General features: G+C 33.2%; 1 protein-coding gene across 1 annotated transcript; it reads left to right on the top strand.

Annotated features, from left to right (window-relative positions):
• The first annotated feature begins 480 nt into the window (after positions 1–480).
• Positions 481–18,543, top strand: LOC106141823 (luciferin 4-monooxygenase-like). Its single transcript, XM_060945027.1, has 11 exons — positions 481–709; positions 5,191–5,398; positions 8,844–9,030; positions 9,293–9,415; positions 10,594–10,759; positions 11,163–11,300; positions 12,207–12,335; positions 12,865–12,945; positions 13,149–13,295; positions 17,205–17,370; positions 17,925–18,543. Exons 1-11 carry the CDS (start codon positions 563–565, stop codon positions 18,098–18,100), a joined length of 1,668 nt encoding a protein of 555 aa, XP_060801010.1. The 5' UTR covers positions 481–562; the 3' UTR covers positions 18,101–18,543.
• Positions 18,544–18,846: the final 303 nt, after the last annotated feature.

Below are 18,846 nucleotides of genomic sequence, written 5' to 3'. Positions count from 1 at the left end.
GATGAGTCTAAATAAGTTTTGAGTTTGATCGTTAATTGTTTTGCTGATGCCGAATTTTCGAAATTGATTAAGAGACGAGATGAGCAAAAGGCAATAGTGTCTACGCAGCGGATACTGAGATGAATTTAATCATTATTCAAATGCATTATTGAGATATTCTAACTTGACGTATGTTAGTAATCAGTGTGGTTGATGCCGTAACTTTTAGCTGTTTAAATTAAAATTGCACTATTTTTTTAATATTTTCGTTGATTCGGAAAGGTCAGATAATCGTTTACTTTTACGAGCTATTTTTTATGCTTTCACACGATACTTAACATCCGAAATATACATTAAAAAAAGTAATTGAAAATACGATATTACGTGAGAGAAAGAATAACCAATCACAACACCTTATCTATGTATCAAACAATAATTACAAATATTTCAGATACAAACACTGATTTAAGATAACAAACCTATATAAGCGATCACTTCGAGCTCTAAGCACCCCAATTGTATAATTTTATGACATTGTGTTTACTGTGTTATTAGGAAAAAAAATAATTGTGCAATTATTACAATGATACCGGAAGAAATTCATATAAGGAGTCGTGCGACGGCTCTGAAGTTCAAATCTGCTCAGAGATATAACATTTCGCCTGCCAAGTGTCACATTGGACATTTAGTGCTACAAGCCATGTTGGATGAACCGGAGATGTTGCACCAAGTAAGTCTGTTATGCCTTCTTGATGTATATTTTCTGGTAGATTAATTGAAAAGAGATAATTTGTCTTAGAAAATCTTAAAAAAAACCATACAAATCGAATAGCACTAATTAAATTGTAATAAAAATAAACCCAGACTTTTTTGCAAAGCACTGAGTCTGCGGTACCCTAAATTCCCATAGATAATTGGTGTCGGAAATGAAGCTTGTGTATCTATTTGTGGCAAATCTTGTCACATATTACAAGCTGCATTGTATTCTTATTGCACCCGGTAAATAAAACTTGACACTTTCGTGATGAAAAATTTTAATTTTCAACTAAAGTTTTGTTTAATTTACGTGCCGGGCACTGCCCTCTGATAATGATGATGTCAAGCAAACTTGTCTCCTCAAAAACTTTCAAAAGAACTAAGAACCCGATTCAGTGAAACACCGACAGAGTCTGTAATGATTTTCTAGATTTAAATTATCAACCACGATTTTGAGAATTTTCAATGACAAAAATTACCTCTGATGCACTTGGGGGTTGTTCCAATCTCTGTGGTTCCAATATTGGTTGAGTAGTTAATGAAGCCTTTTAATAAATATCTAGTATACCAAGCAAATTATGAAAATTAGTGGTTTCAATTTTTTTGTCTCAATTTGTACACCCGAGAAGTATATAGAGACAATGCCTTTTTTATTCCCTTAATTCTAGGTTTGTCAAAAATATACGGATTACTTTCTTTAAATGTTTCGGTGGTTCGAACGAAGTTTTAAGAAAAAACATTATCCAACGGAATTATTATATAAAGAGTGTAATCTGCTTACAGTTAGACAGCTATACATTTTGCATTGTGTTTTAAATAAGCATAAAGTTATAGACTATGATCCTGAAGTAGAAAGAAGGAGAAGAAATCATATAGCAATAGTACCACAGACCAAGACATTTTTTGCACATAGACAGTTTTATGTTATTTCAGCACGTTTATATAATAAAATAAATAAAGAGAATGATATATACAGTAAGTTGTACAAAGAATGTAAAGCTGCGATAATTGGTTGGCTTAAAACTAAAGGATATGATCAGACTGAGACTTTATTAAGTTGAATGTATATTATCAGTATAAACTACAGTTTAATATACCTAACACTTTTGCACATTATTATAATTGTATAACATATTTTTACTAAGTTACTAAGTTATTTTTAACTGTTAAATGCTTCATTATATGCTATTATTACAGAGCGGGGTCTCCTGGTACAGGCTTGCACGCTTAAAAGGAGACTCCAATCACATCCTTTTTGTATACTTTGCTTGAAGAAAAAAAAAAAAAAAGAACATCGCGGGAATTCTGCTCTAGAAAAAGATCCGGGGCTAGCATGGCACGCGCTATACCGTTTTAATCGCGCGAATAACCATCGCGGTATCGTCGGTCTAAAAGTGTCGTCGCTCGTGCCATGCAAGAATAAATTTACCAATAGCTTTCGTTTTTTTTAATGAAATAAACTTTTTTTTAGTTATAATAATTACTATCGAGAAACAAGCTATATTCCACTGAGACTATCAACAACATAATCATTGCCACAAAAATAAAACAGTAAGGAAGAAAACGTGTATATTGTCTCGATTCTAATATTGAGCATCATTACGGAATGGGACTACTGTTCAAAATCTTAAAATCGGTCTGTTTAAAATCGGTTAAAATCCCAAACGGGATACAGACGTTATACATATTCGGATGTGTGTGCGCATTGTATTGGAATAAAGGCAACTTTTCTACATAAGACTTTTCTACATTTATATTATGGTTTATTAGGGTGTTATTTCCTGAAATTTTACATATTGATTTTAGGGTCTGGTCCAGTGATTCTATTGTTTTTAAGATACTTCGAAGTTTTTAACAAATGAACACACATATTGATTATTGCCTACGTAGAAATCGTCACGTCGTTTTAGGTTATCTTTATTTAAATTATCTATCTACTAAATATAGGGCAAATAATCACGAACAACAAACAGTAAGATGTTGAAATTGATTTTTTCATTTATCTGATATTTAATGCGATAAGAATACTCAGGTCCTGATTTGATTTAACTAGTAATATACCACGGGTTTTATTAATTCATACATATAATCTCGTCTATATCCCTTACAGTGTAAACAGAACGACTCTTGAAAAGACTGATAGACCACGTTCAGCTGTTTGGCATAATGATAAAATTCAGATTTAAATAATGACAGTTTGCTAGCCCATCGCATAAAAGAAGAATCCCAAGTTGATTAGCATATCCCTTAGTTGGCTTTTACGACATCCACAGGAACGAGATGGAGTGGTTCTAAAGAAAATATAAAAATAAATTTTTACTTGTGCACACGGCATTTTCAATTTATACGTAATTAAATATAAAAATGGGTAGGTACATCTAAAATAATAATTGGAAAAATAAACTAAACTGAGTGACTGACGGTCAACGCACACAGTTCAAACCGCTGGATCCAAGGCACTTGAACTTTGGCAGTAAGTTTTTTGTTACAAGATCTTAAACTTAGGTTTGCTTCTTTATGCAACGATGTGACTTTATGCATGCTTGGGACTACCCAAGCATGCATAAAGTCACATCGTTACTTCTTTCGGGATAGACAGAGGCAACAGTCTCGAAAAACCAAAAGGCACGTCCAGCTAGATGGCTGTAAGGCTTTTATTTACAATAGTGATAAATTTGAGATTCAGATGGCTCGCAAAAGAGCGCAATTGATTGCAAAAATAAATGTTTGATTATAAATACCGAATATGTGCCATAACATACATAACAAATAGGTACGGTCGAATTGAGAACCTCCTCTTTTTTTTAATTCGGTTAAAAGTTATATGCGCATCATAGTTACCTATTTATTAAACACCTGTTCTTCTTGTAATTCACAATCACTGATTATGATTCAGATAGCATTTGGACTATAATACTATGATTCAATATGATAAAAATAATTCGCACGTATACAATTATAAGATTTCAAGGTCTCCACTATATCCTTTTAAGTAAATATAAAGACGTTAACTTTAATTTGAAGAAATAACTAATTAATAATTCTAGAAATATTACCATTATAATATATTTAGCATATATATTTAGCATTTATTGCCTGGTCTAGGTTCAATTTAATGTTGCTATCACTTACATTTAATAAATGTACGCTTCTCTATCTCTCTTAAGAACTTTTAAATATGCTTTCAATATCATTTACTACTACGAAATTGTGCTATAATGTTGCATATTTTCAGCTTTGCTAATATGTTACTACATATTAGCATAGCTGAATATATGTTGTATGTAATTTCGTAGAAGTAAATGATATTGTAACTATCAGTGGTGACTGATAGTAGTAACTATCAGTCACCCTTGTCTTTTAAAATAAAAATAATAAACTACTAAATTGTAATGTAGTAAAATTACAGAAACATCATTTTAAAGATTCAGATCAACGAATATATAAGTAATTTAATCCGTAAGAAAAATACCTTAACAAAATTAAAGGGTTAGTTCAACTTTGTCTTCTATATAATTTGTTTTGATATACTGGCATTGTACTACCAAATTCCATCGTATACGTCACATTAACTTGGCGAAACCGATCTTCCGAATAATTCATGACAGCTCCTTGAGCTCGTCAGCTATAAAGTGAAATATGCTAACGTCATTTTGCAAGGCCACTAGATGGGTCCCAATTCGGTAGTAAATCGAATTTTAAATTGAATTCCTCCTGATTTAACTGCCACGAACATATCTGAATGCTTTCTATTGATATATTTTCATCAGAGATAATTTTCTGCTAAAGAACTTCCGCATATGCTTCGAAACTTTTGCGTTGTTTCCGAGAAGTTTAAAATGCGTTCGAATTACATCAAACTGTGGGTTTTTATTTTTATTTTGAACGAACGTTTACAGAATCTAATCAAACTGCTCATTTCTATAAAAAATCTTTATCGTGGACTATTTGAAGTCGTTATTGTATTTAACAATTATTCTTCTATTTCTTAACGTTTATTTTGATAAACGGTGCCGTATGGTTCCCGGCACCAGTACAAAAAAGAATAGGACCACTCCATCGCTTTCCCATGGATGTCGTAAAAGGCGACTAAGGGATAGGCTTACAAACTTACATACATACATACATACATACATATCATCACGTCTATATCCCTTACGGGGTAGACAGAGCCAACAGTCTTGAAAAGACTGAAAGGCCACGTTCAGCTATTTGGCTTAATGATAGAATTGAGATTCAAATAGTGACAGGTTGCTAGCCTGTCGCCTAAAAAAGAATCCCAAGCTTACAAACAAAGCTTACAAACTTGGGATTCTTATTTTAGGCGATGGGCTAGCAACCTATCATTATTTGAATCTCAATTCTACCAAATTGCTGTGCGTGGCCTATCAGACTTTTCAAGACTGTTAACTCTGTCTACCCCACATGGTATATAGACGTGACTATATGTTACAGATCGACGCAGCCACCCATGCCAGTGAGACGAACCTGTCGGTGGCCACGCGGTCAATGAGGCTAGCCTGCGCAATGAACAATTACGGCCTCAAACCCGGCGACCCAGTCATCGTTATGGGCCCTAACCACCTCGATATGGCCATTCCCTATTACGCCTGCCACTTCGGGGGATATCCCTTGTGTGGAATGGACCCACAGACTGGCGAAGGTAAGTTTACATAAATATATGAAATCACGGCTCCTTCACGGAGGTGTATGCAGAGACTATACATATCTTTTCACTTGCCATGATCCCCGCATACTTCTTTCGCTTCAACCACATTGATAACTCACTTTATCGGCTTGTCGTTTTTGGGTACTCTTAAACTGACTGACCCTTTTCAGTGGGACATCCCTGATTCGTCTAAACCTTCCCACTCCAACCTTCCCATTCACACTCTCCTTTTACATTTACTCAGTCAGTTAGTTTCACTCATCTTCTCCAAATTCCCGTACCACCTTAGCATTTCCTTTTCTATTCCTGTGAATATATCTTTTTCACATCACAACACAAAATTCTCTTCTGTTCCTGTCACTCAATTCCAAACTGATCATACTCCTTATGTTCGAACTTCGAAGGTAAGGTTAATTGACATAATTCACGCTAACCGCTCCATTCCCTTCGAAATCGGTTTTTTCGAAGGAAGTCACGTAACTGCAGCTCAATAAAATAAATTTTGCAAGTACCCAATTTAGGTTCAGTAAGGATATTCTATTAGTTAAATGTATTATAGACCATTAATGACTGATCGTCTGAAGTTATGTAAAGCGAATAGCTAATTGATGACAAATGACATCACACTTCTCAGCCACAATCCAGGTAACACGATCAGTTCTTATAATCCTTTATCTACATTGTTAATCTGTATTATTCTCTATTCAATAAGTTCATCGTCGTCTATTTTAATCACCATAAAACAACACAGAAACTAGGTCGATATTACAGAAAAAAGACAACAGATAAAATAAAAAAATAGCCTCACGCCCAAAGGGACATCTGGCTGGCTGGCTAGCGTGCATGAAACGATTAATAAATGTAGACTGGCGAAACAACAGAATTCAATATCCAATGGCGTGCTTTGTCCCCAACCGTGTTTTGTTATTTTCTTTGTTTTACACAGTATTTTAGAATTACACATCGCCAATACAGCCTACTCTAAAAACTTTTCTAGCCTGAAATCATTTCATGCTATGTATCAATTACATGCTTTGTTTAGTGAACCCGAGTTTGAAGCTAATGGCTGACAATGCATTGTGAACTGTACTGTGTTGAAACAGAGTATTATAAAATATTTTGTTTCATCACAGTACACACAAGACTTGATATAATTAACAATTTAATGCAAACCTAGCAGCGAGAATGGCCAAAGATTTTGGAAAGAAAGACGAGGAATAAGCATGAATTGTCAAGAAAGGAATGTTACAAGTTACAAGCATGGAAACGATTATCAAGGACTGGAAGCTAAAGCTTCTGGAATAAGTACTGTGGACATTGGGGATTATGAAAAACTTTAAATAGAAGTAAAGCATATGGCAGTTCCGGCGAAGTCTGAGTTTTAGCCTATTAAGCTTATTATGAATCTCTGAAACATGCTTAAATTAGCGCAGTCTAAAAAAATCTGATACACTGATGTTCAAGGAGGAAGCGAGAATCTTTTTTGCTAGTTATTTTGGTTGCTACGATACAGTGGAACGTCTACTGTACGCTGACAGCGGCACTCTGAGCTAGCCCCGGTGCAGTGTGTGTGCAGTCACGGCGAACTTTAATAATAATGTTTATTTTGTCAACTATTTCGCATTAATCACGAAAAAATTATAACGACATTCTAATCTATGAAAATGACTATGCTAACCACTTCTCTAGAAATTTTCCGTGAATTTGTATCAAGATCTTTAAAGTAAGAATAAACAATCTTCTTTGTGTGTCAATCTTAAAAGTCGAAAAAGTACTATAGAAGTTTTATTTCAATGCGGTCCAAATTTTAAAAACTACCTATTCATCGGTGTTAAAATGTACTCCATAGTACATGAATAAGATTTTATAAATGTTAGATTATTTTTATTAAAATTTAAGGTATTTTTTTTTTTACAGAGATCGGCTCTTTAAAGCATTTTGTTATCATTATAAGCCTAAATTAAAATTAATTATATCTAATTAATCCGCTTAACCCTCACACTGCCAAATATATTGCTAAGTTCACTATTTAATCTGTTAACAGGATCGAAAATTATACCTACAGAATGTTTGTTCAAAGTTGTTCTTCTGATAACTATGATAAATTGATATAAAAATCACGTTTTGATTTTGTTATCAAACAACGCGGCCGCCACAAATTTCTGATCATCCAAAGTTATGCTTTCTTCAAAATTTATATTGGATTAATGCAATTATGAACTTTCACGAACATATTCAGTTTGATATACCAACACGACATAAGCATTATATATCTGTATCTTCAGTTTCAACCACAAACTATGTAACACTAAAATATTTTTTTCCAAAACCAAATGACAAAAGAAATGTACAGGGATCATAGCAAATGAAAAGATTATGTCCCCCTTCACCTTCGGGATAAACTGTAATCAAGTATGCAATAATAACTAGACCAAAACTACAATAATTTTCATCATTCACATTGAACGTTAAAAATAAAAAAAATACAAACATTTATTATAAGGTTAGTCCATCTAAGTCGACAAATTTAAGGAGCTTAATTGTAATTCTGGGCTTAATAGCCTTTTGTCGGGAAGAGAGGGCCGAAAGTTTTGTATTTCAGCTCTATAAAAGTTTATTTCAAGTCCCCAATGTACGCTACAGAAGTTTTCTGTTTCTTTATGATTAGACCTTTAGTTACATTAATGTATGCTTTTTAATTAAATTTGAAGATAGTTTTGTGTCACGTGGCACGTGGAATATGTAATCTCTAGACAGATGTAGACAGAGTAATTGTGTGCATGTATCATTTTAAATTTTATTGATTATTTAAAATCATTCATGCAAATACGTCTTCATTCCTTACGGGGTAGACAGAGCCATAATGTAGAATGTATAATGTTTTCTACATACATATATCACGTACATACAGAGTTATTAGTATCAAAGGCAAATGAACAAGCCAATATTTTCACAAAGACTGAAAGGCGGCGTTCACCTACTCGGCTTAAATATGGATTTGCAATTCAAATAGTGACAGGTCGCTAGCCCATCGCCTAAAAGAAAAATCCCATGTTTAATACCCTATCACCTAGTCGCCTTTTAAGATATCTATGGAAAATAGATAGAGAACATGCTTGTAGTCCTATTCTAAAGTACTGGGAATCACACGGCACTTTAAAAAATGATTGAAAGTATATAAATACTATTTTAAAAAATATATATGCTGTTGGCTCTGTTTCCCCATAAGGGATGAAAACGTGATTGTATGTATGTATAACGTAAAATGTTTGCTAGCCAGCATCATGTCAGCGCTTACGATACGCATTTTTAATACTGACTGGATCACTAAAAGCTTTTTACTCAAAAATCCTTTTTCTGTCGAACACATGTAGTGTTCGAAATTCAAAGAACTTTTTGGAAAGAAATTTCAAACAAATTATCGTTTTATGTTTTTAAGCCGACCTCAAAGGACTGTTCCCGTATATTCGTCCAAAATTGATGTTTTGCCATAAAGCCAACCTGGATTGCGTCAAAAAAGCATTTTCATCGATCAATGAAACTGGCAAAATTATAATATTTGACGACGAAGGCAACAATATGGAGACCTTTATACAAGAATACAAAGGAACTGAAGTCAATTATCGGTAAGAGTAGTAACATAATGCATAGATATCTACCCCGCAGAGAATGTAGACGTGATTATATGTTATGCTTTGCATAAATATTTTCAGGCATTTTATCAACTACAAAAAAGTGACAGTGCCGTTTCAATTCCGGCACTTTTAAGACTAACATCACTCGCATTTTTTCCCCTGATGCCGTAAAAGTCGACTAAGGGAATAAGAATATTAATCTAGTGCAAGCTACAACGCTAATATAACAACGACGATCGCTTTTTAATTTCAGACCAAATGAGTTCGACCACTCAGAAATCCCAGCGTGGTTGATTCTTACCAGTGGCACTACTGGACTGCCGAAGGTGGCAGTCATTCCTTACGACACCTTATTCAATGGAATCTGTAGTTGGTGGTAAGTTCAGACAATTGAGAAACTCTCTCTCTCACTTTTTCGTTTGGTCCTCGTGATATCCAAATCGGATTATTGTTATCATTCATGCAAAGGTTTTACCTCTGTGATTTAGCCAGTTAGTTACAGCATCGGATTTCATAAAAAAAATAAGTACTGAGGCATTTAAAAAAAATATTATTGTTTTACTGAGCGATTAAATTATATTTAAGCAGGACGTATTAATAAAAACAAAGTCAAAACGAATAAAGTCTTTTAGCCAATGCATCCCGAATGTTGAAATGAATTGGTTTACGCTAACACGAAAGACACTGCAGAAAATAAAGTTACGAACGATTCCTTTTGTTGCCAAATTTACTTTAAAACATCCGTGGTATTGTACTAATGTGTTTGACCCAAATAGCTCCACCGGTTTCTACTTTCCTAACAGCAAAAAATCGTGTTACACGTAGATTTTTGCCGATTCATGACTGTACCGGTATTCCAGTTGGAAATTTCATTATTATCAAAAATAACTCACGTCTCGAACAGAGAAGCAATTCCGTTAAGAGCTACTTCAGCTCGATCAAGGAAATTATTTAACACATAAAGAAAACGGTGAATTACAATTTCGTACTTTTTTACGTAAAATATAAGAAATTGGATCGATTGAACTTTGAACTGGAAAGTGTCGCTAAGCATCTACATTTAATAGAGCTTTAAATAGTTATCAAATATAAAATGTTGTTCTCTGCTCTTTTACATACATACAAATAATCACGTATCTATCCCTTGCGGGGTAGACAGATCTAACAGTCTTGAAAAGACCAATAGGCAACACTCAGCCGTTGGGCTCCATGATAGAAACTAGATTCAAAAAGTGACAGGTTGCCAGCCCATCGCCTGAGGGAAGAATCACAAGTTTATAAGACTATCCCTTAATTGCCTTTTACGAAAACCATGGGAATGAGACGGAGTGGTCCTATTCTTACCCTTACTGGTGCCGGAATCCACACGGCACGGCTATTTTAGACATTTATATTATTACTTTTTATACCTTAGCTGAGTAGAAATTTGATGTAGGTAAAGATTTGATAAAAGATTGATAAATGATTTGATAAAAGAATCTTGGGGCTAGATTTATCTAGCCCCAATATTTAGCTTCGTCACATTATTAAGAGTAATCTAATTATATTTTTCAGGTCTGGATACACCAAAAAAATCAGTACAACACTAAGCATGTCGACGTTCCAATGGCTTTCCTCGCTCGTCTTCTTCATCAGTACGCCCTTAAGATCTTTCACCAGGATACAATTATCAGTACCATTAACCCCACAACTCCTTGTAGTGACCATCAATAAATACAGGGTAAGTCTTTTCAAGACTGTTGACTCTGTCATCGAATAACAATTATTCAATTTTTAAATTTTCTTCTTACATCTAAAAGATTCATTTCGAATATTTCTTAACTAACATTTACATTAAGCAAAATGATAATCACTTCATTTTATGAGTGTGGCCATAAGCGAACCCCAGGCTCTTGTCTCCGGATAGGTGACGACACACACAAAGCAATTATTGCCAAGAGGATGATAGTGGTACAGCTATGTCAAATCAAAACCGCAATTCTCACTAATGTTATCCCTTGACGAAGTCTAATTTTATATAACATCAAAAGAACAGAGCCATACCTTACCAGCGGCCAAGCTTTCAAATATTAAAAAGTATCAAAATAGTTACTCCTACTACACGAAGTACTTTGGAATTTCAGCCGGACGTGACTGCCTGGACGCCACATTTATTGGGTCAATTTCTGCAAGCCACTGAGAATATTTGTGACTTATCGTGTTTCAAATGCGTTCTCATTTCTGGAAGCCCAATGGAGAAGCCAATTCTCGACAACTTTAAAGTTAGTACTTCGAATCTAATAAATTCTTGTTACTTTATTACATTACAGTTTTGTGTTGTTTTCGCTCGTTTCAGTTGAAGTTTCAGACGAAATTAGATCATTTGTAACAGTATTGTGTTACTTTGTAATAACTTAGATACTAATTAGTATAATGTGTTATTAGCTTACGTTTACAATTTATGAACATAAATAACTTATCAAACGATATTATGTAAAAATTAACTAACCTTACAAACGAAACATATTCTATGTTCAAATTATTTTACTTTGGTGTAGGTAAACTGATGAGAATTAAATACGTTATACATTAAATTGATGTTGCTTATACCAATATAAATCCGGGGTGCATTGCCTGTTAACTCTTTTGATAACAACGATTATGATATCATAATAATTAGATATAGATCGATGTATCGCGCAATATATCGATAATGTAGTAGTGTAAATTATCCACTAGAACGTGATTTTAATAACTTTATACCTTTATTAATATTGGGTTTTACACTGTCTGTGATCGGGTGGTTACGATTGTAAATGTACTATGGTAAGCCAAGGATTACCCAGGTTCAAATGTCATTGCGGTAACCTTAAACGTGCCACCAATATTATAATGTCAATTTTCGACTTTTCTTTATAGATAATTAATTATGTAAAAAATTTTGTTTTACTTATTATCTTCTTCTTGTTATCCTTATCAAAATTTCCGCTACCACGCAAAATACTTAGGCCTTTCATGAAACTTTCATAGCAAATCTCGTTACCGAACGGTTTTGGGTGTGCATTCTTATGTCAGTCAGGTTACACCTTTAAATTAGTATTTTTTGTACTTAAAAAACCTTTTTGCATTAGACTGGATTGTTACATATTGTATGCAAAAAAAGAGGTTATTTGAACTTAACATTACAGAGACGGTGTCCAAGTGCCTTCCTCTATTTGGTGTACGGCATGACAGAGCTTCTTGTGCCTGGGTTCAATTACACAGAGGACACACCATTCGGCTCAGTCGGCAAGCCCTACGATATTTATAAATACAAAGTAAGCAACTTTTGAACCGTTGTTTTTTGATTCTCAATTCTCAGCGTTCTTCTTGTCACTATAAGAGCGTTGAACAGCTCTTAGCACCAGACCAGCTGGCTAACAACAGAATGTTTGAATGAAGCTATACCAATATTTTCCTTCAATCGTATGGTAATTTTCAGAGCCCGAAACAATAAAAACAAAATACAAAATTAGTAAACTTTAATTATTTTAAATGAATAACTATACCAATAGAAACATTGTAATAAGTAGGTTATTGAGAAGAATGTTACGATCTTTAGACTGACTATTGTTACATATTTCTTTTATTTATTTCATTGTCATGTTGTATTGAAATAGTACTTAGATAAAAAAACATGTGACACATAAGAACACAACGGACTAAATTGATGTTGCTCATTATTCATATATTTATAATTAATTAGATACTCTAATATTTTGAAGAATATTTTTTGCACTCCAATCTTCTTATATTTCAACTAAATACCACAACATGTCCTTATCTGATTCTATATTTAATTTACAGCTCGTCGACGACGATGGACAGACGCTAGAGAAGCCGTTTAAAACCGGGGAACTTTGGATGAAAGGCGACGCATTCTTTAAGGTAAATTAAATATTACACCAATGAAATTTTTTTAAACCCATATTTTAAACAGATCTGGTGAAAATAAAAATAAAAGTTAGAATAAAAGAAAAATATTATTCTACAAAGCGTAACCAAGAAAGCGTAGGTACAACAGACAGACACACATACTTTTCTTATTAGTATGTGTATAATATATGTAAAAAGCTTGGTTTTCATTTTAGGGCTATTTGAATAACCCGGAGGAAACTAAAAAAATGCTAACGGACGACGGCTGGTTCAGGACTGGAGACATGTTTTATAGAGACGACGATGACAACTACTATTACGTGGAAAGACAAAGACTATTAATCAAAAGTGCAGGTTATTGGGTAAGTACACGATGTTAACTCCCTTTAAAACTTTTTCTAAACATCCTTTAATTCCAATAGGACATGGTTCCAAAAATTTACTATAACCACACAAAAAATTGACATAGACACCCCAACATCATTGCTATGTAATTCCAAGGGTTCCTAGCTACCTGTAACACAGGTTCCTTTAGGAACCTATAACAGGAACTAGCCTCCCGCCAGAGGTGAACTCTGTTGATATCAAGTAATTAAATAAAATATATAAAACCTAGTTATAAAGTAAAGTGAAAATAAGAGGAAAGGCCTATTTATTTGAGATTTTCCTATTAGACGATGGGCTAGCAACCTGTCACTGAATTTCGATTCTATCATTAACACTCCAGCTGAACGTGGCGTTTTTTCTGGCTGCGTTCATTAAAAGGAGCCTGCGGTATGCTGTGGTCCAGGTTAAAAAGGATTGCCCAAGAATAAGACACACACATTATAGGAAAATTTTAGAAATCAGAATAACATAATAAAAATGCCATGTCGTACTTTTAACTAAAGGAATGGAGTGTTATTCTGCAATCACGCACAATAATCTGCGCAATTGTAAAGCTGTCAAATAAATCTTAGATTTTACATAAAAAACAAAATAATGGGGAAACCATCACCATGGGAAAACCGTCTAAAGACGTCACATTGACCAAAACTTACCACTTCTATAACTTCTCATTTCTCCTGGCTTTAAGCCCGGTTGCATTCTCATCACTCTGGAGTCCTGTCCACGGGGTATACCTTTGACCATGAATTGGGTGAGTTAGGTTTTTACACGAACCGACTGCCATGTGACCTCCGCAACCTTTGCAGCTAAACCTAACCCATATTGGATCGATATTTTTCATGTCGATAGATTTCCTCACGCTGTTTTCCCTCACCGTAAGATTATCGGTTAGTATTCAAACTAATGTAAATAACTTCTAAAATAGTCATAGGAACATGGTCGAGGTGGGATTCGAACCTGTGCCTTACCTGTACTACTATAACTATTATACATTTAAAAGTCTTTCTCCAAATTCCGGGAACACAAAAAACATGATGAACATGACAAAGCACTAACATAAATTGAACAGGATTGAAGTTCTTTTGTTTAAAATAGTTCGAGATGCAAACTCGTTTAGCGTGAATTTATCTAGACTTATTCGCTCACGCTCTGATTCGTTTCAACTGAGCAGTGTTTCGTATCTTGGCTTAGGAGCGACTGGAAAATAGAAAAATATTTTGTAACGAATTCAAGAGTTACTATAGCGTGGATAATCGAGCACCGATAACCAATTTCAGTTTCAACCATGTGTTGCAATTATGCAAAGAGTATTTTTAGTATTTTGTTTTTTTGGATAATTTGTACAAAAACTGCGTTACAACGATTTAAAAATTCCTGACCTGAAGAAATTCTTAAGAAATTCATGTATGTGTTTTAACTCGGCAAATAAAACTGACGAACGTGCCGTGCCTACTATTTTGGAAATTTCCGCAGATTGGAACCCCTAGGAAAAAGCAGAGATATATAAAATTTTATTAATAATTACAAAAAAGACATATTATAACGTGTTTAAGTAGATCATAAAGTTTGTGCTGTAGCTTCAAAACAGAGAATGAAACTAAACAATATAAAACCAATACTTTATATTACAGCTAAAAATATACAATATAATTCAATTTCATATATTAACAAGTGTTCACCAAAATCAGATCAACAGACCGAAACCAAATTGCCTTATCCTGTATTAAAATATTTATTTTCCTTCCTTTACGCATATTTATTATTGAATAGACGTTTTGTTACACAAAAGGTATAATGTTATATAGAATCAGAGTAGAATTTTTTCTACAACCATCTGGCGCTTGCGGTGAGACCTTTTCTGATCGGATGATTTCGTATACAGGAACTTGAACAAATAATATTTCTGAGGCTCGACCTTTAAAGAAAATATCATGGAGAGTTTTCTAATCTCGAGTGCTACTTATAAAATCAACTCGATTGTTGAAAAAAGTGTTTTTTTACATATAATATTTAATTAACTGTAAATGGCCTGATATAGAATTAAGTGGTCAAATTAAAAACTTGGGATTCTTCTTTTAGGCGACGGGCTTGCAACCTGTCACTTTATATGAATCTCATTCTATCAATAAGCCAAACAGCTGATCGTGGTCTATCAGTATTTTCACTATTGTTGGTTCTGTCTACCCTGCAAGAGATATAGACGTGATTTTATGTATGTATGATTCAAATTATGTAATTAAATTGGTTAACATCTAAATGTCAAAATATCAGATGAATTGGAACCGTTCTTCTTGTTCGCAGTTGACTTCCTTTTTTATAATTTACACTCACGAATAGAAAACAAAATTATGTTAGGAAAAGCCAATTACAAACAATCCTTTTTTTTTGACAAACTTGAATAATACTCTGGGTTTAAAAATCTTGGTCAATCTTAAAATACAATTGCACAATTTATCTTAGTTAAAACAAATTCTTCATGAATTCTTTTGCAAGACTGTTTAATTAAATCTTACAGAGAAAGATCAGAATTTATTGAAGACTGAGTACATCGTTCAATTATCCTGTTTTATTTTATTTAAATTTTGTAGAACAAATATAATTTATAAACCATACGAGACGAACTTAATACTGAAAGCAATAACTAACAGTCAACCTCAAGTACTGTGAATTAAAATTAGTATGTGTGTAAAATCTTATAATGTACCTGAATAAACATAAAAAAATATCATTAAAAAATATAATACGAATTATACACACATTTATAAATTCATACGTACGAGGTGTACTATTTAGCTTTATTATGTATATACATACACTTTTAGTGCTTATTTCATGGCAATAATTGCCAAATTCCAATTTATTTAAGTAGGTTAACATGTTGTTGTATGTGAGTAAACACTAATTAAGTGGCTGTTTAGATGACATTCCGGTTGGAAGAAAATTGAAGCTTTGATGTTTTCGAAGCTTGCTCGTCAAGGTCGGCCCACGTTCGAATCACATGTGGATTTACAGATTTCTCTTGACTAATTTCACGTAGCATTTTATTCCGTAATATTGCTGAACCTGTAAATGTTATGAGTTCAAATTTGTTGTAGGTATATAATGTGCGTATTAAATTTATGTATTTGACTTGAAACAAAATTTGTAATGGCAGCATTTTCAGTTCACATTGAAGTAAATACCAATAACATGCGATAAAAATAAACAATTATCATTTTACATACCCAAAATGTTATTATAACTTAAATAGTCTAACAGTCCATAGCCCCGAATGAATACATTTTTATATCACCGTTTTTTTTTTTTTACTTTTTCTCACTCTTTACATGGGGTTACCACAGTATGTCAGTTTTTCCAATTTGTTCTGTCACTTACCATCTCACGTGTCACAAATTGTCTACTCATATTACGTTTGCCATTCATCTTTTTTTCAGTATTCTAATATTTCTGAAATCTTGCATTTCCACGTTTTAGGCCCTCTTAGTCACATTCCTCTCTTTTCATTTTTACACAATACTTTATGACAATTATTTTATTGTAATTTAATGCCCGTTTATTTATTTAGGTATATATTTATGTACATCAAGTAAAAAAAAAATACAAATAGAACTTAGGCTAAGGAGAAATTTAGTATAAAAAATCTTTAGAAATAAGTTTGTTTGTTTGTAATATCTTTATTGCATAGAAATTTACACAGTAACAAAAAAATAGTACGTACTATGTACTATTTTTTTGTTACTGTGTAAATTTCTAAGTAGTGCACTTGTTTCTAAAGAAATTTCTTCCAGTAGTTTCATTATTTAGTTGGTCTTCTAACCTATAAAGACTGAATATAGTTACCTGCTGATTTTAATGTTTCTGACTTAACTCTTTTATATCTACAGATATCACCCCTTCAACTGGAGCAGGTGATCAAGAAGCACCCAGCAGTGAACACGGTGTGTGTGACCGGCATTCCTGACAAAACACTGATGGAGGTCCCGGTGGCCGCCATCGTCAGACATAATGGCCACCAGTTCACTCCTGAAGAACTCTTCGATTTTATCAATGGTAAGGAAATTTCTTCGCTTTGTGCCTTTGGACATAAGGCTAAAATTCCTAATGTAGTCATCTTTCTTATGCGAGTTTCTTGAAGTTTCCATTTTTTGTGGTGTGTTTATATGCGAAACTTGATGAAAAGATAAATAATGCTACATTTGTATACTAAACAAAAATGGCAAGTGATTTTATAAGGAAAATATATTTTCCTAACATTACTAGGTTTTTCGTTTTACTAAAAAATTGGTGTTAATATAATATCTGGCTTATAGTACGCAAGATGAAGTTTAAGAAGGTTTAACTCTTGCCTTAAAAGCTGTGGGTTTCGGGAAACAAAGACTCGGGGAGGAAAGTATTTGCGATTATGTTATATTTTTTATTTATCTAAAATGTATTGCACCCTAAATAAAGTACAATAGGTGAAGTTTATGCTATAATGTATTTACTACCAGACGAACCTTAATATAAGATCAATTCGCTATAAGTATGCAAAATTCTCAGATAAAATAATAACAGATTTGGCGAATCGAGAGGTACGATCTTTATTTCAACTGTTCTTATTACAGAGGAACAACCCGAGTTCCGAAGACTACACGGCGGTTATTTCTTCGTGGAAGCCCTGCCAGTGACCGCCTCCGGCAAGGTCCATAGGACTAAAGTCAAAGAAATGGCCCTCGCCGCAGAACGGATTCTACCTAAAGCTTCTAAATACCAAGTAGATTTATCAAATTTGGCAAAGTAACTCTATTAGTTAGGTTTTAGTGGTATAAATTGAATAAAAATGGTCAATTCGAGCCACAAAGAAATTATAAAAATATTATGGTCTTGTAAAATGGCGTATTAATTTGAAGTTTTGGATACTAATCAGGTTGATTGAAATTTGAAACGCGACACAAAATTAAAGCTCGACAAATTGTAAATTAAATAAGTAGACTGCTGTAATTAGGTATTGTAGTCATAATTGTATTTATTTATGACAAGAAAAAACATGTGCTTGAATAAAATTGATCATTTTTATGTAAAACAAACACATTTTCTTTCACAAAAGGAAAGATAACAAATAGTACAAATTTTTTAACTTTAAATTGTATACCGCCTCAACGAAATAAGATCTTATAATATCATTCATTCCACATTCTAAATATTAATCCTACCACAGAATACTTTGTTGAATGAAATATTCAATGTAATTCCTCTTCGATTTTTTGATAAATCAGTACAAATTATAATGTGATATAGTTTTAAATTGTACTAAAATGTGTTAAGTATGGTGATAAGTTAGGTAGTATTTATATTAAGGTTGTTTAAGTTATATTTATTACTCCTTTGTCATTACAGAGTTAACCAATAAAATTTTAGGTCAGGTTTATGTAATAGAAATAAATAAATAAAATATACTAAGTGTTTCAGTAAAACATAATCGTCCCAGAAATAATCAAAGTTTTTCGTTCTTTTTAGCTTAATCTCATTCTGTATTCGATAGTATTT

The sequence above is a fragment of the Amyelois transitella genome, chromosome 7 (genome assembly GCF_032362555.1).
Source record: "Amyelois transitella isolate CPQ chromosome 7, ilAmyTran1.1, whole genome shotgun sequence".
NCBI lineage: Eukaryota > Metazoa > Arthropoda > Insecta > Lepidoptera > Pyralidae > Amyelois > Amyelois transitella.
The sequence above is the reverse complement of the archived record's forward strand: the minus strand, read 5'-3'. Positions and strand labels throughout refer to the sequence as shown.

Coding starts and splice junctions, on each gene's coding strand:
- LOC106141823 (XM_060945027.1), top strand. CDS start 563: ATGATACCGGAAGAAATTCATATAAGGAGTCGTGCGACGGCTCTGAAG. Junction 11,301..12,206: donor CAATTCTCGACAACTTTAAA/GTTAGTACTTCG, acceptor TTAACATTACAG/AGACGGTGTCCAAGTGCCTT. Junction 17,371..17,924: donor ACTCTTCGATTTTATCAATG/GTAAGGAAATTT, acceptor TTCTTATTACAG/AGGAACAACCCGAGTTCCGA.